The 25,941-nt window shown below is 49.5% G+C and overlaps 3 protein-coding genes across 5 annotated transcripts; 2 read left to right on the top strand and 1 right to left on the bottom strand.

Annotated features, from left to right (window-relative positions):
* The first annotated feature begins 2,524 nt into the window (after positions 1-2,524).
* On the top strand, positions 2,525-8,572 carry LOC136535554 (calcium-transporting ATPase 10, plasma membrane-type-like). Of its 3 annotated transcripts, none has more exons than XM_066527845.1 (7): positions 2,525-2,976; positions 4,463-4,517; positions 4,608-6,559; positions 6,650-6,808; positions 7,280-7,451; positions 7,576-7,911; positions 7,997-8,139. In XM_066527845.1, the coding sequence occupies exons 1-6, from the start codon at positions 2,800-2,802 to the stop codon at positions 7,887-7,889; spliced, it is 2,829 nt and encodes a 942-aa protein (XP_066383942.1). In that variant the 5' UTR covers positions 2,525-2,799; the 3' UTR covers positions 7,890-7,911; positions 7,997-8,139. The 3 variants fall into 3 exon arrangements, with proteins under 3 accessions (XP_066383942.1, XP_066383940.1, XP_066383941.1); XM_066527844.1 differs by having other exon boundaries at positions 2,526-2,976; positions 7,576-7,874; positions 7,997-8,572; XM_066527843.1 differs by having other exon boundaries at positions 4,463-6,559; positions 7,576-7,874; positions 7,997-8,572.
* A 2,084-nt stretch (positions 8,573-10,656) lies between these two features.
* LOC136540437 (cyclin-D5-3-like) lies at positions 10,657-13,063 on the bottom strand. Its single transcript, XM_066532443.1, has 5 exons — positions 12,284-13,063; positions 12,113-12,199; positions 11,730-12,018; positions 11,509-11,648; positions 10,657-11,376 (listed from the first exon to the last, which is right to left on the bottom strand). Exons 1-5 carry the CDS (start codon positions 13,031-13,033, stop codon positions 11,134-11,136), a joined length of 1,509 nt encoding a protein of 502 aa, XP_066388540.1. The 5' UTR covers positions 13,034-13,063; the 3' UTR covers positions 10,657-11,133.
* Positions 13,064-20,909: 7,846 nt separating this feature from the next.
* On the top strand, positions 20,910-25,172 carry LOC136535553 (formin-like protein 8). The gene is made up of 4 exons (XM_066527841.1): positions 20,910-22,517; positions 22,600-22,802; positions 23,630-23,871; positions 23,992-25,172. Exons 1-4 carry the CDS (start codon positions 21,076-21,078, stop codon positions 24,775-24,777), a joined length of 2,673 nt encoding a protein of 890 aa, XP_066383938.1. The 5' UTR covers positions 20,910-21,075; the 3' UTR covers positions 24,778-25,172.
* The last annotated feature ends 769 nt before the right edge of the window (positions 25,173-25,941 follow it).

Genomic DNA, 25,941 nt, shown 5'->3' with positions numbered 1-25,941 from the left:
GATGCGAGGCACCCTGTTGTACGCTTCCTTCCAACTAACCCAACGAATCGCCAGGGTAATTTGCTTAGCACACCAAGCCTTTTCGTACTTCACATCATACTTAATGAATTCAGATATGGACTGTTGTAACGAAGACACCGAAATATCGTTATTATCATCAACAAGCTCCAATATACGACATGCAAGGTAATGTGCAGTGAGCTGCTGATGATTTTCCTTCCCCTATTTGGTAGGCGAGTGTGGGGTTCAACCACTTTACTTATCCTTCACTTACCATCATTCTGTCTCTTTCGTGCATTTAACCTCCACATACAACCGTTTTTGCATATCACGTGGTACATCAACTTCTGGTCTGAATGAGTGACGTTGTATGACCTATGGTGATACATAGCATAGTCCTAAAGAAAGAGCTTCATCTCTGACATTGTATTGAATATCATCCCCTTACTAAGGATTTCTTTATCATGGTCATACAATGATTTCCTACACATCTGAAGACCGGTATCACAAACTGCCATATCTGTCATGCTGACATCCATATAGTTTGGAACGTCCCTAAAAGGTACATTCATCGACCTTAGTTGCTCAAGCTCAGTCGCTGTGTAAGGTGGTGGTAGAACATACTGTTGTGCTTCGCTAATTCTGCCCCATGAATCATAAGGGGTATCATCTGCTAGCAAATCTATGACTAGTCTACCCTGAGCCTAGATAACATGCAAAACCTCAGTTGGTAATGGCATACCATGAACAGGTACTGCACATGGCATCAACTGGTGTGGGCATAGCATGTCTACCTCTTTGGTCATCATCTGAATCATCCGAATCACTGCTAACTACATCACCGATCCTGTTCTCCTCCTCCTGCTCCTCCTCCTCTAGTTTAAACTTGTTCACATCAAAGTCATTGCTTATACAACCTACTTGACTTGAATAAAACTGCTCCTGCGTCAACTGACCGTCCAAATTTATGTTACCCTAAGTTGGTTCCCCTTCAACCCCTAATTCTTGCTCATTGCCTACAACACCGTCAATGGACGGCCCGTTCAGGACACTCTGCATCCTGTACCCATTCTCCACCACCACCTTAGCCATGGGCACATTGGAACCTTGGAGCACCCTATTATAGTAGGACCAGCGAGTAGGGTCGCGCAAGGGCATCAGGACATAGTGTGCCATATTCTTCTCAGTATCAAACCTGCCCTTCAGTGTGAAATCACCGCCAAACTTTGCATTCAAACGGACACAAAAGGTCGTTGAAACTAGGAGGTTCATCAAACCATTCTAATTCTTCTATATCCTCAAACATACCATCTTCTCTCCTAACACTTCCTCTGTAAAAAACTCTAACACAACAATCCATCTACAAAAACATTTCAAGAAACTTCATCAAGTCATCGAAATCATCGTACATACTATCCATAGTAATATTAATACATATTCTAATTATAATTATACTAACTAATCTAATATTAACACCTATACAAGACTAACTGCAACAACTAATTATACTAAATACAATAATTAACTAGACTCACTAACTGTACTAACTAAACTCACTTACTATACTGCCTATACTAACTAAACTAACTAATTTTACTAACTATACTAACTTTACTTATTGTACTAACTTACTATACTAACTATACTAACTAATCATTCAAACTAATTTTGCATCTTAACCCTAAGTAACAACAATTTTGATTCAATCAACAAATACACAAGGGGAGTACCTCGTGGCAGCAGCGTGCTCTCGTCCTCGCGGCGGCGGCGTACGCTCGTCCTGGTGGCGGCGGTGCTCATCCTACCGGGAGCAGTGTGCTCTCGTCCTCACAGCGGCGGCGCTCGTCCTCGAGGCAACAGCGTGCGCTCGTTCTTGTGGGGGCGGCGCGGGCGTTGGCCTCGGCGGCGGGTGGACACGAGATAGATGGAGGGGCGCGCGACAGTGGAGAGCGATGTACAGCGACAGCGCGGCAGTGAGGGCGATTGCGGCAGTGAGGGCGATTGCGGCAGTGAGGGCGGTGGCGGGCGTGCGTGGCGCGGCGGCGGGCGTGGCGCGGTAGTGAGGGCGGCGGCGGGCGCGACGGCGGGCGTGGGGCGGCGTGCGTGGCGCGGCGGCGGCAGTCGCGGGTGCGCCGACGAGAGCGATGGCGGGCATGCGCGGCGGGCGGTGGGCGTGCCTTTACTGGGGCCGAGTGAGAGAGATAGAGAAAGGGAAGAGAGAGCCACGTCACAGACATTTACTGGGGCATGCCGCGCGTTGGTGCTGCGCCGTGATCTGTGGCGCGACAGAGCTGGGCCACGTCACCAGTCGCTGCCACGATGGCTGCCTAGCCGCGCCACCATACATGACGTGGTAGAATGGTTTGGCCGCATCATGTCAGTTGACGCGTGCAAAAGTGTTTGTTTTAAAGAAAAAAATATCAGTTTTAAAAATAGTTAAAATAAAGCGTTATAATAATAAATAAAATAAAGGCTCACTCTTCATCCCTCCCTCCCTCCCTCCAAACTTTCCTCCTCCTGTCCGGCTCGGATCCGAGCAAACCACCGCGCACCTTCCCGTCCTTCCACCCCCAGCGTGCGCGACGCAACTTCCGGCAATGTGGTTGCCCACGCCAGAAGTCGCCGTCACGTCCTTACGCGTCAACGGCACGGCCCCACGCCCACGCAGACGCGGGCACGCGGCTGAGAGAGGAGAGGGGAGCTTCCCCCACGCGACCGCGTGAGTGAATATATACGCACGCGGCCCCGGCAGCAGCAGGGTTGGTGGGAGAGGGAATTCGAATCCGGCAGCCGAGCGAGATGGAGAGCTACCTCAAGGAGAACTTCGGGGCCGTGCAGGCCAAGCACTCGTCGGACGAGGCGCTGCGACGATGGCGCAAGGTCGTCGGCGTCGTCAAGAACCCCAAGCGCCGCTTCCGCTTCACGGCCAACCTCGACAAGCGCAACGAGGCCACCGCCATGAAGCGAAAAAACCATGTGCGTGCGAGCTTTTTCTCCCTTCCTCCCCTGATCTCTGCTCCCTGCGCTTCCCCTGCTTCAGCAGCGCCGGTTCCTGCTCCTGCTCTTGCAGACCGCAGCAGCAATTTGAATGTTCATGCCAATGTTAGCGCTGTCTTAGCTAAAATTTCATCGTATCTTATCCTTCTGGTGCCTAAGATTTAGCTGATGGCAGTGGGTAATGGGATTGTTTATAGTCTCGAAAAAAAATAGATGTTGCGAAATTAGATACAGAGTCGGTCAACACAAGTTAGGTTGATTTGTTCAAAGAGGTGTGCGCCGCAGGATTTCAGTCAAAAAGGAAACATGGAGCGTGCCAGTAACCACTACTAAGAATGAGTCTGACTTCAGAAAGAACCCAGTGGTAGATCTTTTCCGCGTTTTTTTGCAAGTGGTATAGAACTACTGCTCACAGTTTCAAAGGAAGATTGGTCGATACAAGTGCTAGGATCATAAGTTCAGATAAGGACATCGCAACATTTTTTTATATTTTTTTTCGAAATTTCTGCAGCAATTTCTTTATCTTTCCCCCTAAAGTTCTGCAGCATATTTTTAATGCTGCACATAGTTTGTTTCCTGCTGATCATAACCTTACTTTAATTACCATATTGGGGTTTGCCCCGTTCGCTTGTCGGTTTGGAGGAATGCTGGATGAATTTGTGAGAGAAAAACACTGATCCGGATAAAAAAATAAGCGGATCAAGCCGGGTTTAAGGGCACGCTACCACAATATTATAATAGGTCTGGGTTACACAAGGAAAGTGCAGACAACACCACATCCAAAGCCAAATACATAAAAATATGAAACGTCATGTTCTCCCAGACTCTGAAAGCGACCTCTAAGCAATTGACTAATAGAAGCGTGGATCAGGTTCTCAACCACTTTGTTTTCCAGCGAACATGAAACTATGTCCCTGATTTATGGAATATGTTATATGCAAAGTACTGATCATGAACAGAAACCAAACTATGTGGAAAAGAATCTTGCTATGTTAGTCTTTTCTATTTCTGCAAGTTGCAATATTCCCTAGAGAGCATCCAATCAAGCATTTTAGGCCATATTTGGAATCGATGAATCATAGAGATTTGTATCTGTTTTTGTAAAATTATTTTGGTGTTCGTGTGTTTCAGATTTGCACCTAATTGTTTACTGCCTTGTATAGGTGACACTATGAAATTTAGTCGCATAAAAAATATTGGTGAATTGTTCATAAAAAGTTATTTCACAATGGTATACTTTTGCTTTCTTCTTTTCCTGCTAAGAAGATTATGATTCACCATGGATGTTACCGTACTTTATAACAGTTCATTGTTGCAACTGTAAATTTAATTTACTAAATTAACCTTTATCTATCTTTAAACTTATCTGCAATTTTTCTGAGAACAAAAATATTGTAGGGTTTTGAGTAAGCTGCGTATCAATCTCAAGAACTTACAATCAATGAAATTTTTTTACCTATCTCAGGAGAAGCTGCGTGTTGCCGTGCTTGTTTCAAAGGCTGCGCTTCAGTTCATCCACAGTATGATACCACCCCACCTGAGTCCGGAGTTCACTACCACTTTTATCGTTTTCTTCAATCATCAATCTTACCACCACTTCAATTCCACAGGCCTTGTCCCATTGAGCGAGTACAAGGTCCCTGCTGATGTCAAGGTGGCTGGTTTTGGCATCTGCGCCAAGGAGCTGAGCTCGATTGTCGAGGGCCATGACGTGAAGAAGCTGCAATCTCATGGTGGCGTCCAGGGCCTCACGTCCAAGCTATCGACTTCGGAGTCTGACGGCCTCGCCACGTCCGCGGACAAGCTAGCGACCCGGCGGAATGTTTTTGGCGTCAACAAGTTCGCGGAGGCAGAGCCCCGTGGCTTCTTGGTCTTCGTCTGGGAGGCGCTGCAGGACATGACACTCATGATCCTTGCCGTGTGCGCGTTTGTCTCGCTCATCGTTGGCATAGCCACGGAGGGATGGCCCAAGGGTGCGCACGACGGGCTCGGCATTGTGGCCAGCATCCTGCTGGTCGTGTTCGTCACAGCATCAAGCGACTACCGCCAGTCCCTGCAGTTCAAGGACCTCGACAAGGAGAAGAAGAAGATCACGGTGCAAGTCACCCGGAGCGGGTACAGGCAGAAGCTCTCAATATATGAACTTCTCGCCGGCGACATCGTTCACCTCTCCATTGGTGATCAGGTGCCGGCTGACGGGCTGTTCATGTCAGGCTTCTCGCTTCTGATCAACGAGTCGAGCTTGACCGGAGAGAGCGAGCCAGTTGCCGTCAATGCTGAGAACCCATTCCTTCTGTCAGGAACGAAGGTGCAGGATGGTTCTTGCAAGATGCTTGTCACGACAGTCGGCATGAGGACTCAGTGGGGGAAGCTGATGGCCACTCTCAGCGAAGGTGGTGATGATGAGACGCCATTGCAGGTCAAGTTGAACGGTGTGGCCACCATCATTGGTAAGATAGGACTTATCTTTGCTGTCGTCACATTCGCGGTGCTCGCTGAAAGCCTGTTCCGGCGCAAGATCATTGATGGCACATACTTGAGCTGGACTGGAGATGACGCATTGGAGTTGCTTGAGTTCTTCGCCATCGCTGTTACCATCGTCGTTGTGGCAGTACCTGAAGGGCTACCGCTCGCCGTGACACTGAGCCTTGCATTTGCAATGAAAAAGATGATGAATGACAAGGCACTCGTCCGGCACCTTGCAGCCTGTGAGACCATGGGCTCAGCGACCTCCATTTGCAGTGACAAGACCGGCACTCTCACGACAAACCACATGACTGTTGTCAAAGCCTGCATCTGTGGTAAGATCAAAGAAGTGGATGGTGCTTCAGATGCGAAGAGCCTGTTCTCCGAACTCCCAGACTCTGTCATGACAATTCTCTCCCAGTCCATATTCAACAACACTGGGGGCGACGTTGTCTTGAACCAGGATGGCAAACGTGAAATACTGGGGACACCAACTGAGACAGCTATTCTGGAGTTCGGGCTGTCACTCGGTGGAGACTTTTCGGCGGTGCGCAAAGCAAGCACCCTTGTAAAGGTGGAGCCATTCAACTCTGCCAAGAAGAGAATGGGAGTGATAGTCCAGCTCCCAGAGGGTGCACTGCGAGCACATTGCAAAGGTGCATCAGAGATCATACTGGCATCTTGCAGCAAGTACCTGAATGAGGAAGGCAATGTCGTCCCCCTGGATGAAGGAACCATTGATCACTTGAAGGCCACAATCGATAGCTTCGCAAACGAGGCACTTCGCACTCTCTGTCTTGCCTACATGGAAGTTGAGGATGGGTTCTCAGTCAATGATCAGATCCCGACAGATGGGTACACCTGCATTGGCATTGTGGGGATCAAAGATCCAGTCCGGCCCGGAGTGAAGGAATCAGTTGCCATCTGCAGGTCAGCAGGTATTACCGTCAGGATGGTCACAGGTGACAACATCAACACGGCAAAGGCAATTGCCCGGGAATGCGGCATTTTAACTGAAGGTGGCATTGCCATAGAAGGCCCAGATTTCAGAACCAAGAGTGAAGAAGAGCTTACTCAACTGATACCAAAGATACAGGTAAGTTCATGAGTTCTAGTACCCATCTTTGTGCGCTTTTGCAAAATCTAGTAGGTCATTGATCACTGTGCTTTGCTATGGATGCACCAGGTGATGGCAAGATCTTCACCACTGGATAAGCATACCCTTGTCAAGCATCTTCGAACTAAACTCGACGAAGTTGTGGCTGTGACTGGTGACGGGACAAATGATGCGCCTGCGCTTCATGAGGCTGATATTGGGCTTGCAATGGGCATTGCCGGAACCGAGGTAATTTCGAGATTTCCCTTACATTGCTAAAAATAACTAGCCATGTCTTTCAATAACCAAACTATTACTGATATCTTGTAGTAATCACTGATACCAAATATCTTGGAAAGTAATTTTTAGCTATATTTAATAGTATAGTTTTTGCTCTTTGATTCTTCTATATGGCTGCGACATCTATGAGATCTTGATATCCATGACCATGAGTAACACCATCAATTACATGATATCTCAAGTTAATTCGCTATTTACTAAAAAAGGGCAGACCCAGTGCCGGAGGCTCCCACATGAGTGGGGTCTGGGGAAGGGAAAAACCGAGGCAAGCCTTCCCCCCACAAATCTGCGGAGAGGCTGCTTCGAACCCACGACCTGGTGACTCAGTGAGATAGCTCTCACCACTGCACCAGGCCTGCCCTTCTAAATTCACTATTTACTCCCATTTTGATTTTGACTCTTCTTAACATATTCTTGAAGGTGGCCAAAGAGAGTGCTGATGTCATCATTCTTGATGACAACTTCTCCACTATTGTTACCGTTGCAAAATGGGGTCGATCAGTGTACATCAACATTCAGAAGTTTGTGCAGTTTCAGCTCACTGTCAATGTGGTTGCTCTGGTGGTAAACTTCTCCTCAGCTTGCCTGACAGGTACATTTGTCATCCTGTATTAGTTCATGGTTTGGAAATCCTTGTACTGCTTGAGCGTATTCTGAATGTCCTTTTGTTTATTTCATAAATCAACATCTCATTGTTTGTATTCATGCTGATTCAGGGAGTGCTCCTCTTACTGCTGTGCAATTGCTCTGGGTCAACATGATCATGGATACACTGGGTGCACTGGCATTGGCTACAGAACCCCCAAACAATGAACTGATGAAGAGAACACCTGTTGGAAGGAAAGGAAACTTCATCAGTAACATTATGTGGAGAAACATCCTGGGACAGGCCTTCTACCAGTTCCTTGTAATTTGGTACCTACAGACAGAGGGGAAGTGGTTGTTTGGAATCAAGGGCGATAACTCCGATCTAGTCTTGAACACACTGATCTTCAATTGCTTCGTATTCTGCCAGGTAAGTCCAAGCTAACTAGATAAGTGCTGATGAATTGGTTAGTTTGCATTTGTGCTTGGTTTAAATTTATTGCACTAGTGATGCGATTATTTGTGAACTTAACCTTTAACTTTGCTGTGCAGGTATTCAATGAGGTGAGCTCGAGAGAGATGGAGAGGATAAATGTGTTTGAAGGCATTCTAAACAACAACGTGTTCATTGCTGTCCTCGGCAGCACCGTCATCTTCCAGTTTATCATAATACAGTTCCTTGGCGATTTCGCAAACACTACCCCTCTTACGCTCAACCAGTGGATAGCATGTATTTTTATCGGTTTCGTAGGCATGCCTATCGCAGCTATTGTGAAGATGATACCAGTTGGGTCTTCGTAGGAAACTAGAGCTAATTTCAGCCGGAAACCGAAGTTGGGCATGGCTACAGTTTGATCATGGCAATGAAGTTTTCTGCATTGCCATTTGTGTACAAGATAGATCTCTGCTGCCTGGTAATGCTTTTGTTTTAGTGAATCTTCGCCCTTTTTATCCTGTATGTAGTATTTGATCTTAGAGCATCAGCCGAGCGTCAGCCATGGTTGTGGGCTTGATTCTTAGAAAATGCCTCGGACTCCTGTAGCTGTTCTTTGCTTTATTTTTTTTTTCCCTGGTGCTTTTCCTTGGAACATTGGAGGCTGGAGCTGTATATGGCAATCTTGTTGTTCACCCGTATGTGCTTTTTTGGACACTTACGTCCCTTTTGCTTCATCTGCTAAGTTATGTTTCAGTCAGAAGTTCCAGAAATGGGTGGGGTTTTAATGTTTCTGATTTGCTAAGAAAATGTCCCCCACTAGCTTTCAAGATCTGATAAGACCATTATCGTCATGTTCGTTTGGGCTTGTTTGGATGATAAGACATAGCTGAAAGTATTGTTGGTTGATTTGGTGTGAGAGAAAAATACTGTTAGTTGGCTGAAAAAATATGGCTTATAAGCTAAAAGCCCAAACGAACAGGGCAATGATGCAGGAGCCTTGTGAGGCGCCGTTCGGCTTACCTCATATTCAGCTTATTCGGCTTGTTTTTTCAGTCGGAACAGTATTTTTCTCTCACAATAATTCAGCTAGAACAGTGTTTTTCAACCAGTTTCAGTCAAGATTCATACCAGCGAACGGGCCTGCGAACGGGCCTGAATCTTCTGCTTCTTCATGCTCGTATAAAATTCAGCAGGATTCCTGTTTCCTTCTGATATCGCTTAGGGCCCGTTCGGTTAGATATCCGACATGAATGTCCATTCGCGCAAATAGGAATGGCTGCCAGAATATTCTAGCCATCGGCTGAAAATGAAGTAAGCTACGTTGGTGCCTTGGATTTGGCAGGAACAATTCCAGCTTAGACAACTTCCATTGGGCAATTCAGCAATCATTCGGGCCCTTAAAGAAAAAAAAAACAGAGCGTATTTAAGTTTGATCAGGAATCTGTAGCAATCCAGATGCCAGCGTCAGGAGATACTACTCCAGTTCAGTTACCCTTGAACTGTGATGTACTTCTAGCACTGCACAGGCCTGCCAGTTCAGCTACTCCAACCTTGTTCCGGCATCCCAGGCACATTTCAAATTGACCCCATCACCAAGCTGGCAGCTGGCTTCCATCGCTACCGACAGCAGTGTCATCGATGCCAAGACGTTTTTGACCAGTCAAGCACTGGCCTGAGCATGTTACTCCTCTGATCCTCTCCTACGAGACAAGACCTCCTGAGCACGAAGCAACTACTGGGAATAAAATTCCAACAGTGCCAGCCACTGGTAGCCCTGCCACGTTGAGTTGCGCAAATGTTTTCTTTTAGCCGGCTGCCAGGCGCACGACAGCCCAGCATCGCCTCGCCAGTACATCGAGTTTTTACCAGGTCGTGTCCCTCTCACCTCGTGCCTGTCCCTCTGCTTTTGACCGCATGGGCCATGTGTGACCTAAAGAAGCGCAGGAGCAGTTTGCAAATGGCAATGCACATTGCAAGGCCACTCTCGACCTTCTTGTGTTCACAAGAATCCCTTGCAGGAGCAGTTTGAGACTGAGAGGAAGCTGGACTGCTGAAGTGAGGAGGGCCTCAGGCCTCTCCCTTGCTGTACCATTTCACCTGCCTAGCTGCCCTACTGCTGCAGCTGCAACCATATGCGACGCAGTGAGTTATGAAGGGGTGCAGCGTATGCGGTGCACGAGAGGAAAAGAGACACAAACGAACAGCGGGGGGGCCATGGCCATGGATGGACCATGGTTGCGAGCAGGCGATTTGATGACACGGCACAAAAGGCAAAGCAGCACCACAGCGAACGAGCGTCTCTTTCACGATCCACGCGATAAAACTACTCCCAGCTGCCTGCTGTGCACGGCAACTGCACGCATACGTACCAACGAACGAGCAGCAGGGCCTCGTCATCAATCATAGGTGAAAATGGAGCAAGTACTCCTAGCCTTTTGCCCTTGGTTCGGCATCGGAAATCTGTCCGAAGAGCACGACACGACTCTGCGTCTCATCAGAGGGCGAAGCAAGATAGTCGAGGCCTTCTTTAGTTGGCGAAATTTTTTAGAAAATAATATTATAGCACTTTTGTTATTATTTGATAATTAATGTTTAATCATAGTCTAATTAGACTTAAAAGATTCGTCTCGTGAATTTTATCTAAATTGTGTAATTAGTTTTATTTTTTATTTATATTTAATGTTTCATGCATGCGTTCAAGATTCGATGTGACTGAGAATCTTAAAAACATTTACAAAATTTTAGAAAGTAAGCAGGCACCAAGTGAAACAATATCTGGTTAACTATTGTCACTGATGCAGTGACAGGACTGACAGCCTATTAATTAATAAACAGAAAAAGGTAGACGACAGACAGACGGACTAGCTGGTACAGTACAGAAGGTTTTCACACAAAAAACAATTGACTCCGACTCCTTCACTTTCACCATGGTAGGTACCCCTGTGAGGTCAGGTCTGTCTGAGGCCTTCACGCTTTGAGCAAGAGCTTTGCTCTGTTTCAGCTTTGGTCCACTGCCACCCCCTTTGATCCCGGGAAAGATCTCCTCAAAACAAAAAACAAAAAATCTTTCCAGCACTAAATCACAAAATCACCCTGCTGACACCGCACTAATCAGAAGAATCAAATCTCGCCCCCGTTTGGATTCGAGCATTTTGGCCACCCCTCCCTGAATGAAGAAACAATCAGCAGCAAAAGAAAATGGTGAGCTGAAAAATGCAGCTGGACTGCACTGCCGTCACTGCCCAGCAGCTCCCTACTGTCGCTGAGGTGAGCGCAACCGTCTCCTCTTGTTGTGGTTGTCCGGGGTTGCTGCCAGCATGGCGGTGCCAGCGGCATTATTGGCGCCCACGGACACGGAGGCGCCCGTGCCGGGGCTCCCGCTCCCGGCGTGCGCGGCGACAGAGACGCCCGAGGACGCCACCCCCGTCGACGTCGAGCGCGTCGGCGACTTGTCGTCGTCCTGAATCATCGCGCTGTAGCAGGAGTACACATGCCCCTGCCAGACAAGAACAGCGGCCGCATTTGTTACTCATCATCATCATTGCGCTTTCCGCCAACAGCCTCCCCCGAAAGGGATGGCAACGACGGACGGACAGACACGGTGGACGGCACGGCGGGAGGGGCTTACGGTGTCTAGTTGCGGACATGATGAGCCCAGGATCGCCTTGAGCGTGTCCAGATTGCCGGCGGGCGTCTCCTCCCTGCCGCGCGCGACGAGGATGGATGCGACGGCGATGTTCGACGGCTGGTACTCCACCGAGCTCATCGCTGCGACAAAACTTCAGTTCCGGCCGCGATCCAGCTCCATGGAACGGAAGGAAATGCATGGGAGGGGCAAAAAGGAACAACCTTTGATCGCCGAGAAGACGCACTCCACGGCACGCAGGAGGATCGCCCGGCGCTCGTCCTCCCGAAACCGCGCCGCGAAGCAGCTGATGAAGGAGAAGGGGGTGACGGCGATCATCCGCCACTCGAGGGTGGACAGGACGAGGAGCTCCATCCGCAGGATGGACGCGCTGTCGAACTCATACGCATCCACCCGGAACTCCGACAGCCGCGGGGCGTGCTGCTCCTCCGTCTTGATCGCCAGTGACAGGCACGCCACCGCGAGCAGCTGCAAAGCCCACTCCTGCCCCCTCTGAACCCATCATCATCACAGTCGGCCGCAGTGCGCAGTCAGTCAGTACATGGCGACGGCAATGGGAAATGCAGGGTCATTGATCGGTACTTACATTGACTCGCCGTTGCGCCAGGAAGCGATCGAGGTAAGTGACCGCGACGTAGGCGGTCTTGCCGCCGTACCGGAACATCGCCGTGGTCTGCGAGCAGCAAAGAAAGAAGAGATGAACATTGGCAAAACCGAATTTGGGGGGCGAAGGAGGTAGAGCTCCCGCGCGAACGACCTTAATGATCCAGCGTACGCATCCGGAGCGCGCAGCCTTCATCCACTCCTCCATTTCCTCCACCAGGGCGCCGCTGCCTGACGCGCTCTCCTCGGACAGGAGCAGCGCGACATACTCCTCGTCCGGGTCCACGACCAGCAGCCGTTCGTCGCGGGCGACGACGATGTCGGCGTCGGCGCCATCGTCGGCGTCGGCGAGAAGGTCGCTGCCGTCCTCCCGGCAGATGAGGATGTAGGTTGGCGTGTCGGGAGCGGACGTGGAGGCCGATGCGGCGGCGGCGGCCCCCATGGCGTCAATCAGAGTCCGTGCATGCGCGGGGAAAAGGGAGAGAAAAGTGAAGGAAAAGATTTTGGTCGTCCAGTGGGAGGGAGCGGCAGCCAGCAGCAGGGCGGAGGAAAAGGCGGCGTGCGGAGTGCGGGTGGGTCGAGCACGGCGCGGAACACTGGAACAGAAAGGGGGATTCCCTCCCTCCTCTGCACCACACTCGCGCGCGTTCACAGGGAGGAGGAGAAATGAGCAGTTGGAGAGGGAGAGAAGTGGGAGGTTGAGCTGTGCGTGTCTGCGTGGAGTGCGGGAGGTGGCGTGCCAGCGTGGGTCTGGCCTCTGGCGCTGGTGCGGTGCCTGCGTGGGAAGGGAGAGGAGGGACAGCGGATGGGGAGAGGGAGAAGAAAACGCCGCGGGGTTTAGTAGACGACAAGTGTCGTGACGGGCGCCAAGCTGACGAGGACCACAGTCCACACTCCACACCATAATCTGTAAGTACTGTACGTGTTAACGCTGTTGCTGTACATACATAACATGTCCCGGACGTCTTATTTTGCTGGTTTAGTCGTAAGAGGGTTACCGGTTGCGGCTTGATCTTTGCTGGCGAAATGTGCTGTTATTAGATTGCAAAATGGCACCGATCGTGTGACTCCGATGCCTCTGATCTTGCACTGCTACAAGTACATACTACTCCGTAGTAATACTAGTGTAGTCACTTAAGTATACATTGTCGTGTCTATGGTTTTTTTTTTTTTTTGCATATTCATCTACAAATTCATGCAAAAACAACTATTATATTCGAAACAAAATTCCCTACAAGAACTACATACCGTTTCCATTTAAGATGGTCGTGATTTTTATCGACAAGAAGTGCTACCTAGGATAGAACAATGGGTGCCATAATTTCTTAGCTTTGCGATTTTATGCTCGTTATGTACACATTTCGTTCAGTGTCACTAGCAAGTTTGCCCGCGTAATTCGTAAACAGTGTAGATATCTAGCTTTTTTCACAAATTTGTTTTTTTACTTGTGAATGTTTTTTAAATAGTATTGTTGGTTTTTATTATAATTTTTCTCTCTCCATCTACCTCCACTATATCCGTCAGATCAATTCCTTGACTATCTACTCTGCTGTTCTTCTTCTTTTCCCACTTCTATGATTCTATCTCATCGCCGTGCTTTGTTTCAAAAAAAAAAAAACTCATCGCCGTGCAATTTTGTTTTTACTAATGCTAAATTAAGGTGACCTAGTTTTCTCAATAATTAGCTGGTTTCTATAGCGTAGTCATTTCAGTCTGTCTCGTTTGGGCTAGTGGTTTCTGTAATCGATCTCAATTCTCTGAAACAGAGGATTGTGATCGTCTACTTTGGGCTGATCCATAGCTTCTTCTTTTTCTCTTTTGTTTTTCTACTTCTACTTACCGAACTACTGTATTTCCATTATCTAGTAATGGAAATGGGAAATGCCTCAGGTCAAAAAGGAAAACCCTAAAGCCTGCAGATCGGGGAGTTTAGTATATGCATCTCGTGACGAGGTACACGGTCGACCAATCGCTACGGTGTTGTGCTGCACGCCCTCTCAAACACACACTCACTAAGTCACTAGGAGTAATGCAACTCGAGTCAGTTCATTTTAAATTCAAGTAAATTATCTAAAAAAAATCTCGATATTTATAATATTATAAATAAGTAGCACTAGATTCTTCATGCAATATTTACGCCTATTTGATGTAATAAATATCAATAGAATCAAACTATAGATACTTTGTCTGAAGAAACAACTAGAATTATGCCTTTTGGAGGACGGTAATAATATAATCTCTTCAGAGCCTGCACGGGATCGATTTGAGTACTGATGCAGCCAACAGGGATGTCCTATCGATCGAACCTGTGCGAAGGTTTGGTTGGTCGTTGGATCTCGCAGTACAGCGGGTAAGCACGGCGTTAACGCCTTTGATGATGGGCTGCTGCATTTGACTCGACCGATCCATTGCACGTGACGGAACATCTCGTTTACAGCGTGTACGCTGTCAGTCAGGGTCGGAAACGCGCTAGCACCACCACAGCGACAACGGTCGACGGCGAAGGAAACGGCCTGTGCAGGCAGCACACCAGCGTGTAGGTCACTGCGAGTGGGGCGCGAGGTCCCCGGCTGCCCAACGAAGGACGAAGCCAGAGGGCCGGAGACAAACGCAAAAACCACCTCCTTCCTCCCACGGACGGAAGCCCTCGCAAGTCACAAGCCGGGCTGCGCGGATGTACCAGCTTGTAGCCTCTGTACCCGGGCCAACAGAATCGATCGCCACCCCGCCCCCGCGCTGATTAGTCGTAGCATAGCATAGCTGCATTTGCCGTGGCAAGCACATCGATCCACCGGGGCGGCAGGCAACTATGCAATGCAATACGGCCAAGGCGACGGCTGGCCAAGCTTAAGGCGCATTTAGTTGCAAACTTTGCATAGTGCACGATTCTCCACGGTAGCATTTCGTTTGTATTTATGAATTATTGTCTAAACATTGACTAATTAGGCTCAAAAGATTCGTCTCGTAAAGTTAAAGCAAACTGTGCAATTAGTTTTTTGATTTCGTCTACATTTAGTACTCCATACATGTACTACAATTTTAATGTGATGGAGAATCTTTTTTTGTATAGTGTATTTTTGGAGAACTAAACAAGAGCTTAGGCTAGTCCTCGGGTGGGTAGGCACTTTTCTTCGTGTACTGGCATGGTGCGCACCGATCAGCTGGGGCCGACCGGCCGAGCGAGCGCGCCCGGGCTCTCCATCACGAGATCACTGGACGCGCGCGGTCGAGCTCACGCGGGCAGTGCAGTGCAGACGTGCAGTCGGAGCTGGCTGGCACGTGGACCAGGTTCCTTGTCGCGGACCGGGTGTGACGACGCCGAACAAGGGCTCACGTTCAGGCTGTGGAGTGGATGGATGCGCGCGTGGCTTGGAGCGAGGCGGCCGGAGCTGGCTCGCTCGATCCCGATGCGACGTCTCCCGCCGACCCCGTGCGCGTGCGTGCGTACGTTCGGACGAATACGATCGATCGATCGAGGTAGAGGCCAGCCACACCAAACGTGTCAACAGTAGTGTGGTTTGGGGTCTTGCGTGGGATGAGAATTTGAGCGGGCAGCTGGCTTGGACAGTGGTTCGCTGACAGGGCTTATTCTTTTGCTCCAGGGATGCAGGGCTAACTAGCTATCTTCTTGGATCATGTGGATCAAGGCAAGGCTCGTTGATGAGCGAGTTGAAATGATAGCAGTGCAAATACAGCACCATTTTTCTCCGATAGTTAAAAGAAACCGTGCAGGGCCGTTGGAGTAGGTCACGGTTGGACAGTATCAGTATAGTTTAGTATGCTCGGGTACTAACGTACTACTGGTGCTAACTGCAGCAGTCACAGTCCCCGAGGACGAACCTACGTGGTGACCAAAACATGTCACGCCTAGCCTTGGACAAACTGTGTGGCGGCTACAGAAAGTGTGACGAACAAAATCGAAGTCATACTTATGATAAGATTTGGCATGAAAATGAGCCTATGACATGTGGGACAGGGTGCTAAGAAAACATAGCGTGCCAAAGCTGTGAACAAACAGCCGCCGAAGAAACTGTGGCACGCGAGCCTCTGGCGGGCGTGATGCCTTGAAAACAAGACCGTCCTGAAACTCGAGTCTTGACCACGCGAATCCAATGCACAATGCAGTGTGCATGAAGGTACAGCCCCAGGCGCGCGCGATTCTTCAGCCATCACACGCACTCGAATCGATCCCTGCAGGTACGCACGAGGGGCCGTCTCTCAAGTCAATGTATCCACCTGTTCCACGGTATGCAGTCGCGCGTGTAGGAGTTGGCAAGGATACGTAGCAGCATCCCGTACGCGCCGTCAGATGGTGTTCGTAGTGCAGATGCTCCCTCCGCTAGTCAAACCTCTCGCGGCTTCTGTACCATTGTATTGTTTACCCTGCGTATGCACTCGAAGTCGAAGCACATGCGGGGAGGTAGTACTATGGTACTCGAGTACCGTCGTCTACCATGCACAGAGACAGAGTGGTATCTCATTGAATGTACAGTACTTGTGGTGTATCTCATTTTCGTCATCCCGGATGCTGCTGTGTGCTGCTGAGTAATCGACCATCTGGACTGGGAGCGGTAGCGCATGACGAAAATGCGCATCGCTTAACCCGTGTACTACCAGCCAGGCCGAATGTGACACGCGGGCGAGATCACAGGCCTTCCAAGGCGGGAGTTGGCGCCTTCCCGGCCCATGCTTCTTTGGTTGGGCTGGGCCTCGCGTTCTGGACTCCATTTGTTAACCATGCAGACTGCAGCTCAATTCTTCAAGCGCACCCGTGGTCCGTGGACAACCCGAAATAGCGACAAGTTACAGTAGTAATAATAGTAAATAATTGCTGCCCTGTGCCTCCTGCATCAAATAATAATAATAATTGCTGCCTTCTTGGCTGCGATCGATTTGCAGATACGGGGGAGCGAGGATTTTAGGCCAACCAAATTCGTAACCTTTTGAGAATCAGAAATATATAGATCTTTGATTGATACGCAGTCAACAGGGTGAACAGAGTGCGATGGACCAATGGCGGTCTCGACAAAATCGGGACAATCATCAGAGTAATAAAACATATAACACCTGAGAGAAGCGGAGGAAATCAAATCATAGAACCTAAACAGGGGCCAGAAGTACAAAGCGCTGCACCAGCCCTCCTGCTGCGCTTGGACGTGACGTGAGCGCCTGATCTACAGACTACAGCCCAATCTCTCCTCGTCAGCACGTCAAAGCATTAAGAAATACTAGAGCTTCACAGTAAATGGCTAAACCTAAATGCAGAGACCACAGAGGATGATAGGAGAGGATAGCGACTCGTCACCCGACTCCGTCTCATTCCTGCGGGACTCTCGGACACCGGCTCCAGTCCACAGCGTCGGGCTGGTCCGCTGGTCGCGGATCCCGCTTTGAATGTGTGGATTTTGTCGCAGGCAAAGACGTGTCGTGTGCACTGTATCTGTATGTACTCCAGCACGACCGATGCAGCTCTGCCGCTATAGTACACCTGCTCTGCTCCAGGACGAGCCAGGCCACTGAGAGCACCGACGTTTCTATACGGCGTCCTCACGGTCACGGTCACGGACCTACTCCTACTGTCCTACGTACGCCTCGCGACTTCTGATTTGTCTTATGTTCTGTGTGCCATACCGTAACCGTAAGTATTAATGCATACTACTGTAAACTCATTGACAATTCGGTAGATATGCGGATGTAGTAAGTTTGATCAAATTTAAAGAGGGTTTTACTGAACACTAGTCTAGAATTGCATCCTGTAGAACAGATGTAGTAAAATACAATAATTCTATAGAGAGAAAAAACATGATGCAATGTCTGTATGACTTCTCCACAATCGATCCACCAGCAATCCAAGAATGTGATTGGCTATGCGTATATTAATGGAACTAATTCGAGGATGAATAGATCTATGTCACCTTGGGTAGGCAAATCGCATACCTTAGGGGCAAGGGCCGCTTCAAGGGCGTGTAGCTTGCTCTTTAGGGGATTAGAGGAACCTAGAGGAGAAGTGGAGAAAGAGAAGGCTATAGTTCGTCGGTAATCACCGGTAGTTTTTAGGATACGGCAAGGCCCAGCATGACCACCATTTAGGTCTGCCACTGGTCGATTGCAGAACAAAACGAAGGTCTCGCAAATGACTCCCTCATCCCCAAAATGTACTAAAGAGGCCTAACATTTGTCCTAAGTCCAAATTTCGACAAATTTGCCAAGTTCATAAAAATATCACCAACATCTACATTTTTGTAGATATTTATTAGTTAATGATCGAAGCTTAATAAATTTGACAAATCTGGATAGGCTTATGTTTGCAATCTAACGAAGTAATAAGCACTCAATGAACACGAAGTTTAGGGGCATGCATGACATACACTTTAGAGTAAGTCAAGTGAACTATGACATGGTCAGACTTTGTGTTCCATCAATAGACCGTATTGCAACCAAGAGCTAAGGCCAGCTTAGGACCATTTGATTTCGGTCGATCGGGGTCCCTTCTTTGGGGTTAAGAAATTCTCGTGACCCGTTGGGCATCATGGTCATCATCATCGTTTCCTTTGGTTTTTCCCCTGGCTGGAGAGCATCATGATCATGGATCATCAATAGCCTAGTCACGGGAGGATAGAAAACGGGATTGAACGGGCCTACGTGTGTCCCCTAATCAACGTGCAGATTTAAGGCGTTCCAGCCCTACCCTTCACACGCGCAACTAATCACACCCTGAGCACGAGACCACCATGTGGGACCACCATCCCTCAAGATGTAGTAGTATAGCCGTGTATATACAGGAGTATATACGCCACTGTACGTCTGTATCCCGGGATCTGTGCTGTGAATATGCCATTATTTCAGCTGGGCTCTGCAGGTCTCCACTCACGTTTATTACTCTATAGGTGCTAATATGACTAAGCGACTTTCTACGCCACTAGAACAATGTTCAGTGACGAATATTGCTAACGTACGGTTGGCAGTTTGGCATAAGAACCGTAACTTTTATATTTACCCGGAGAGACAGAGGCGCTTGTCGTAGCATCGACCGATCGACGGATTCCTTGGGAGTTCCGGTGCACACAAACAGAATAAACCCGAGTTTCCAAGCACTGGCGGGGGCAAGTCGTGCAGGCAATGGCGCAGTGGCGGTGGTGGCTGCGTGACGGAGCGGCAAGCAAGAAACGGCGAAACCAACGCACGCACCGGCCGTCGTCCGGCCGGTCGTCCCGTAGCCGACCGAGAGGGCGGAGCAGACAGTGCGCTGCGCTCCGGGATCTGGGCGCTTTCCACGTGATCCCAGCCAAAGCAGATGCTTGACGTGCCAATTATACAAATCATCGGGCACCAGGCGGATGCTACTAGTTTACCACTAAACTAAAGCGGACAAAAGAGAAGCCGAAGGCCGCCGGCCGAAGACACAACAAACAATCTCTCTCTCTCCGAGTAGAGAGCGAGGAGCACTCCAGCAGGCCAGGTCAGGTCAGGGGGGCATGGGGCATGGGCATCCGGCACCGGCAGGCATCCTCCATTGTTGTCCTTCCCCACCGTAAAACACTTTGGATTAAAGCTAAGCTAGCACTAGGAAAGCGAGTAAAGCACTCGAAGATCCCTGAACAACTAGGCGGAATGATACAATGATGCAAGAGCAAAAGCGCCAGATGGTTTTATAAAAAAGAGAGAGGAGAAGAAAAAAAGGAGCAGCACTGAATGAATACAGATACCGTACTAGCATCAACGACACAGTACCACTGCCTTTCGCGCGACGCAGCTTTTGATCATTGCGGTTCACGCCGCGCCACTGCTAAAGCAACGGCGGTAGCTACAGCAGCGAGGCAGTGATAATGCGTTGGCGTGGGCCGTGGGCGTGGCCACGGCGAACGGAACGGAACGGTTCATTGCTGCTGCCGTGCAGGCGACGGCGTGGAACGGCAGCTGCTGCGTGCGTACCACCGGGAGCGGGAACGCGACGCGGCCGTGCGTGCGTGCGGGACATACCTGCCTCCTCGTCCTCGGCTCTCCGTGCTGTTTGCAGTTGCTCGCGGATGGCGACCCGGGCAGGTGCGTTGCAGTTGCAGCATGCCCGGAGCAGGAAGGGCGTGCCCTTCTACTGTCACCGAGCCCCACACGCCAGTGGAATGAAAATCCAATTCTAACTAACAAGCGAGCCGCCTGGACCACTTGTCATAGTAGTACCGCTCCATGTTACTGTACTAGCATAGTAGCATGCTCATCAGCCTGACCGCGAATTATTTACTCCAGCTTATATAATCCACGATCGATAGCAGCATACTGTGTGTAGACCATAGAGAACTCATGAAGCCCATGGAGAATATTTAAGCAAGCAAGACGTACTGAGTGCTCACATAGTAGACCTTTTCTGGCTTTCTGCCCTGAAGATCAAATCACATCGAGTTTGTTGGCAAGCAAAGAATCAGGTTCCATTTCAGCATGTGTTTACTGCCCCCCATTGCGGAATATTTTCTTGCCTCCTCGAGCGAACCAAGCACCAACCTTCCATCACCTGTATTTTAATGCATCCCGAATTTGCAAAGGCACCGCAAAAAATCTCCATTTTTCAACCAAAAGTGTGTGTCAATGAACCTTCTTTCCTTCGTCGGTTCTAGTATGCATGACAACCACCGAAATTTCTTATAGTTCCTGATTGGATCTCCTTTTCTTCAGAGCGAGTGGGATCCAGACACAGGGGAAGAAAGAGAGAGCAAGCCAAAAAAGAAGAGGCAAACGGAAAGCCGCAGATTCCCGCGCTACGTGTGAGCGGGACGGTTGATCTCCCCCGCCGGTGGCAGCAATGTATGTTACTGCCCCGGAACAAAAAATGGCGGCGTCCACTCCCCTTCCCACGCTCCCTCCCCCCTCACCCTCACTCCCGCTCTAGAAAGCCGAGGCCGCGGCCGATCGGTTCATCTTTTTCTTCTTCTTCTTTCTTCTGCCTCACCGCCAATGCCTCCCACTACCCTCACGCTGCTACCAGCGTGCGCCGTTTTGCTGCTGTGCTGCCGTCTCTCGCCGGCGGCCGCGGCGTCGGCGTCGCCCGGCGATGTCGGCGGAGGCGGGGCCAGGCGGGTGCTCCACCAGCCATTGTTCCCAATCGAGTGGACCCCGCCGCCGTCGCCGCCGCCTCCGCCAGCGCCGGACTTCACCTCCGACCCGGCGACGCCGGACGGGCCTCCTGGCGACTTCTTCCCTACGGCGCCACCGACGGCACCTGCTGGCGGCGGAGGCACCACGACGACGTCCTCGACGCCGACCACCATCGCCGCCAACGTCCCGAGCGCCTCGTCAGGGTCCGGCGACGGCGGTCACCACGGCGGCCCTACGAAGGGGACCATCGTCGCGGCGGGGGCGGCCGCGGCCGCGGCCATCGCGCTGCTGGCCTTCGCGTGCGCGTTCCTCATCGCGGGCCGCGCGCGCCGCCGCGGGGACTCGCAGAAGCTGCTCGGCCCCGACCGCGGGTCCGCGCGCCATCACTCTGCGCCCTCGGCCGCCGACTTCCTCTACGTCGGCACGGTGGAGCCCACCACGCCCGGCCGCCACCACGGGCCCACCGCCGCTGATCTCGTTGGGTCCCCGTACCGCAAGCTGCGCACCGAGCGCGCGCGCCGCGGGGTGGGCCGCGACGAGCCCACCGACCACCCGAGCCCGGAGCTCCGGCCGCTCCCGCCGCTGCGCCGCGCGGCCACAGTGGGCTCCTCCGACGATGATGCCTACTACACGCCGCGCCAGCGCTCCGGCGGCGGCGGGGTTGGCGGCGAAACGTGGAGTGAGGCCAGCGCGTCCAGCCCGCCCACCACCACCACCGCGTCCCGCCGAAGCCTCCCCAGCCTCACCAGCGACTGCTTTCCTCCGGTCGCGGCCATTGCTGCACCGACACCGCCCCCTGCGCGGTCCCGCCGTACGCCCCCACGCACGCGCTTCTCTGCCGGCTCGACCCCTGACATCAAACAGGTGATCTCGCCGTCCCCGCGGTCGGTGCAGCCACCCAAAGCAGCGCCGCCGCCACCACCACCTCCTCCACCGCCACCGCTGAAGTCTATCACAGCTCCAAAACCTCCTCCTCCTCCTCCGCCGCCGCCACCACCAATGATTCCATCTAATACACTCCCGAAGCCCGCACAGCAACCTTCCGAACCGACGTCGCGGCGCCGGTTGCTCAAGCCGTTGCCACCTGAGGGTCCCCGCATTGCCTTGCCGATGCCGATCACGGCGGCAACGGCAGAGGATAGTATTGGGAGCGCGTCAATGCGTAAACAGGATGACGTGGCAGACGGTATCGTTGGCGACGGCGAGCCGCGGCCGAAGCTGAAGCCGCTGCACTGGGACAAGGTGCGAGCGACCTCCGACCGCGCCATGGTCTGGGACCAGCTGAAGTCAAGCTCGTTCCAGTTGAGATCTTGCTTCATACTACATGTGCTATTAATGGCTGGATATCAGTGAATATACGTAATGTTGAGGCATTTCTTTCAGGTTGGATGAGGACATGATCGAGGCATTGTTCATGAACAACTCAACGCCAGCCGCGCCGCCAAGAGATGCGGGAAGGAAGGCTACCGTCCCACTGTTCAGGCAGGAGGAGAGGGTTCTCGACCCCAAGAAAGCACAGAATATCGCCATTCTGCTCCGTGCATTGAATGTTACACGCGATGAGGTCTCTGATGCACTGTTGGATGGTGAGTGTCACTACACTGCTCCTTGGGCCTTTGCAGCGCTGATTTTGTTGTTTGGATAAATTCAGTGGTCAATGTTTCTTGCTGAAAGTAATTTCCCTGTTTTGATACCGAAAGCATTGAACTGACTTGAAAAATCTAGCTAAAATAAGAGTTTCCTTTTTCATTTCTGTATTCTAATTCACAATTTGGATTTGTCATCATAGACTGTTATTGGTATTCAGCATCTGGATGCTTTGGTAAGACATTCTTTTCAAATATTATTGCTCTTAACTTTCTATAATATTTTTCCTTTTGGAGCTTGATGGGCATACCAGTTCAATAGTGACAGGTACTTTAGATGTGTTGAAACTAACAGAAACCATGGTTTTTGACAAACAAATCTCAACAGATTACTAGGATATGAAATCTCTACAGGACAAAGATCCTCCATAGTTGTCATGTTTTGAAAACATCCATCCATTGCTACACTGAACATTATTTCACCCATTTGTTGGGGATGGTATCAGTGAGTATTGGAGATAGCGTTGACATCCAAAGATAAACTAAGCAGGAAAAATAGCACTTGTTTTGGGTTTTGTTTTTTCAGTCATAACTATTCTTTTATGACAATGATTCTTTTGAACTCAAGCTGTGGAGCATCTTAGTCAAATTCTCTCTACAGATTGCTCTGTTTCTACACAGAAAGGCTGAATGTTACACGTAATCAGTTTACTGATTTACGCTGGTGCCTATTGCAGTCTTAGCTGTTTTGACATTTAAAATATAAATCTCTATGAAATATAGTTCATGGTCCATTGATTTGTCATTTCTACTGTATTAACAAACAGGTAGCGCTGAATGTTTGGGGACTGAACTTTTGGAGACTTTAGTCAAGATGGCTCCTACTAAAGAGGAAGAACTCAAACTACGAGATTATAATGGTGATACATCGAAGCTTGGTTCTGCTGAGCGCTTTCTCAAAGCTGTGCTTGATATACCTTTTGCCTTCAAGAGAGTTGATGCCATGCTATACCGAGCCAATTTTGAGACGGAAATAAATTACTTAATGAAATCTTTTGAGACACTAGAGGTATGCTAAAATGGTAATCCATGCTGCATTAATCCTTCTTTCACCTCCATCATTTTGATTACTAACATTATCATTGACCTGTGTATCAATCCACGCTGACATTTCTTCACTTGTTTCCAGGCAGCCTGCGAAGATCTTAGAGGCAGCAGGTTGTTCCTGAAACTCCTCGAAGCAGTGCTGAGAACCGGGAACCGGATGAATGTTGGCACAAACCGGGGTGAGGCAAAAGCTTTCAAGCTTGACACTCTCCTAAAACTTGCTGATGTCAAGGGCACTGATGGTAAAACAACGCTGTTGCATTTTGTCGTCCAAGAAATCATTCGATCAGAAGATGCAAAATCAGAAAAGGAAAGTGCCATGATTATCCATAGCTCTAAAGACGAGCAGTTACGGAAGCAAGGCCTGAAACTTGTCTCTGGGCTTAGCAGTGAGCTAGGAAATGTCAAGAAAGCAGCTATGATGGACTTTGATGTGTTGCATGGCTATGTTAATAAGCTAGAAACAGGTCTTGAAAATTTCAAGTCGGTCTTGCAGCTCGAGAGGCAATGCACTCAAGGCCAGAAGTTCTTTACGACAATGCAAAGTTTTCTGAAGAAAGCTGAGGCAGAGATAGAGAAAGTCAGAGGGGAGGAGAAGAGGGCCTTGGTGAGAGTAAAAGACATCACGCAGTACTTCCATGGTGACACCGCGAAAGAGGAAGCGCACCCTCTTAGGATATTCATGGTGGTGAGGGACTTCCTCTCGACGTTGGATCATGTCTGCAAGGAGGTTGGCAGGTTGCAGCAGGATAGAACGGTCATTGGGTCGGCCAGGTCTTTCCGCATTTCAGCCACCTCACTGCCAGTTCTAAGTGTGTATGGACAACGAAGGGAGAACAACTCTGATGATGACAGTTCATCATCCTAGGACAGGACAAATCACAAAGTCACAAAACTGAATTTTGGAAGGAACACACAGCACACCAGCTATGCCCGTTTTAGCTGCTGAAGCGGATACCGCTTTGGCATATGCCATGAGGCACACGTTTAAGGTTGGGAGGACGAAGGTCGAGGTGGGGGGTAGGGGGTATACTTTTGGATCCTGTGGAAATTCTTTTTGTACAAAAGAAAAATAACCATAGCAGGTTCTTTCTCTCTTGTTGGGTGACTTGCAGGAATTGAGGTTGAGGCTTAGAAAAGCTGCCCACTTTCAGTAAGTAGTTCAGTGCAGCTTCTGGGATATGACTTCTTATGTAATTATGCTCATCTGATATAATCTGGGAACATGTTATCTCTTATCTGCATGTAAATTTTGCTCTCCTCGTAATATATGGTAACAACAACAATTTTGAGGGTGGGGGCGGGCTTGGGTTGAATGGGAGCCTTCAACAAGCGAAGGAATTTTGCCTATGTCAATCTTTGCCCAGCACACATCTCTTCTAGCAAATCCAAATATACATAGCCGTTGGGAGACTATTTGACCTTAGAACATTGCTAAGAACAGAAGTAAGAACGAGTCAAGAACAACCCTTGAATCTAAGATGTGGAAGTTCAACATAGATCTCCAGAAATTTTGCAAACGCTGGAAAGTTGAAGTGCTAAAGTTTAGCAAAGTTGTCCGGAGGTTAAAAAAAAACGGAAGTTGAAGTGCAAGTTGAAATGCTGAAGTTCGGCAAAAACACCTGGAAGTTCAGCACTAACCAGAAAACAACCTTTGAAACATGAGAGGAAAAATCAGAAACTTGAACGGCTTCCATTTTGCCAAAATATTGGCTTCACCAAGAATTTTGGAGTTCTTCTCTGTTCTCTCAATAATTTGAATTTTGTCAGGAAAATTTAAAAACAAGAAATTATGGTGCTTGTGATAAGTGTGGACTTTAAGCCATGATATGACTAAGTTTTAAGGCTCATAAACGCTCCAAAATCATACAAAAAACTCAGCCAAAACGACAAGTAAAAAAATCCATAAAATGAGTCTGAAATTACAGAAGAGGGATAGAGATAGGAGCACGAAATCGCACAACAAATTTCAATTGATTCATGAGGAATTCACAACTACATCTTAGGAAGAGACATGTTGCATCGTCACCAC

Source organism: Miscanthus floridulus, chromosome 2 (assembly GCF_019320115.1).
Source record: "Miscanthus floridulus cultivar M001 chromosome 2, ASM1932011v1, whole genome shotgun sequence".
Taxonomy (NCBI): Eukaryota; Viridiplantae; Streptophyta; class Magnoliopsida; order Poales; family Poaceae; genus Miscanthus; species Miscanthus floridulus.
Note: the sequence above shows the minus strand (reverse complement) of the source record. Positions and strands in the feature narration are given on the sequence as shown.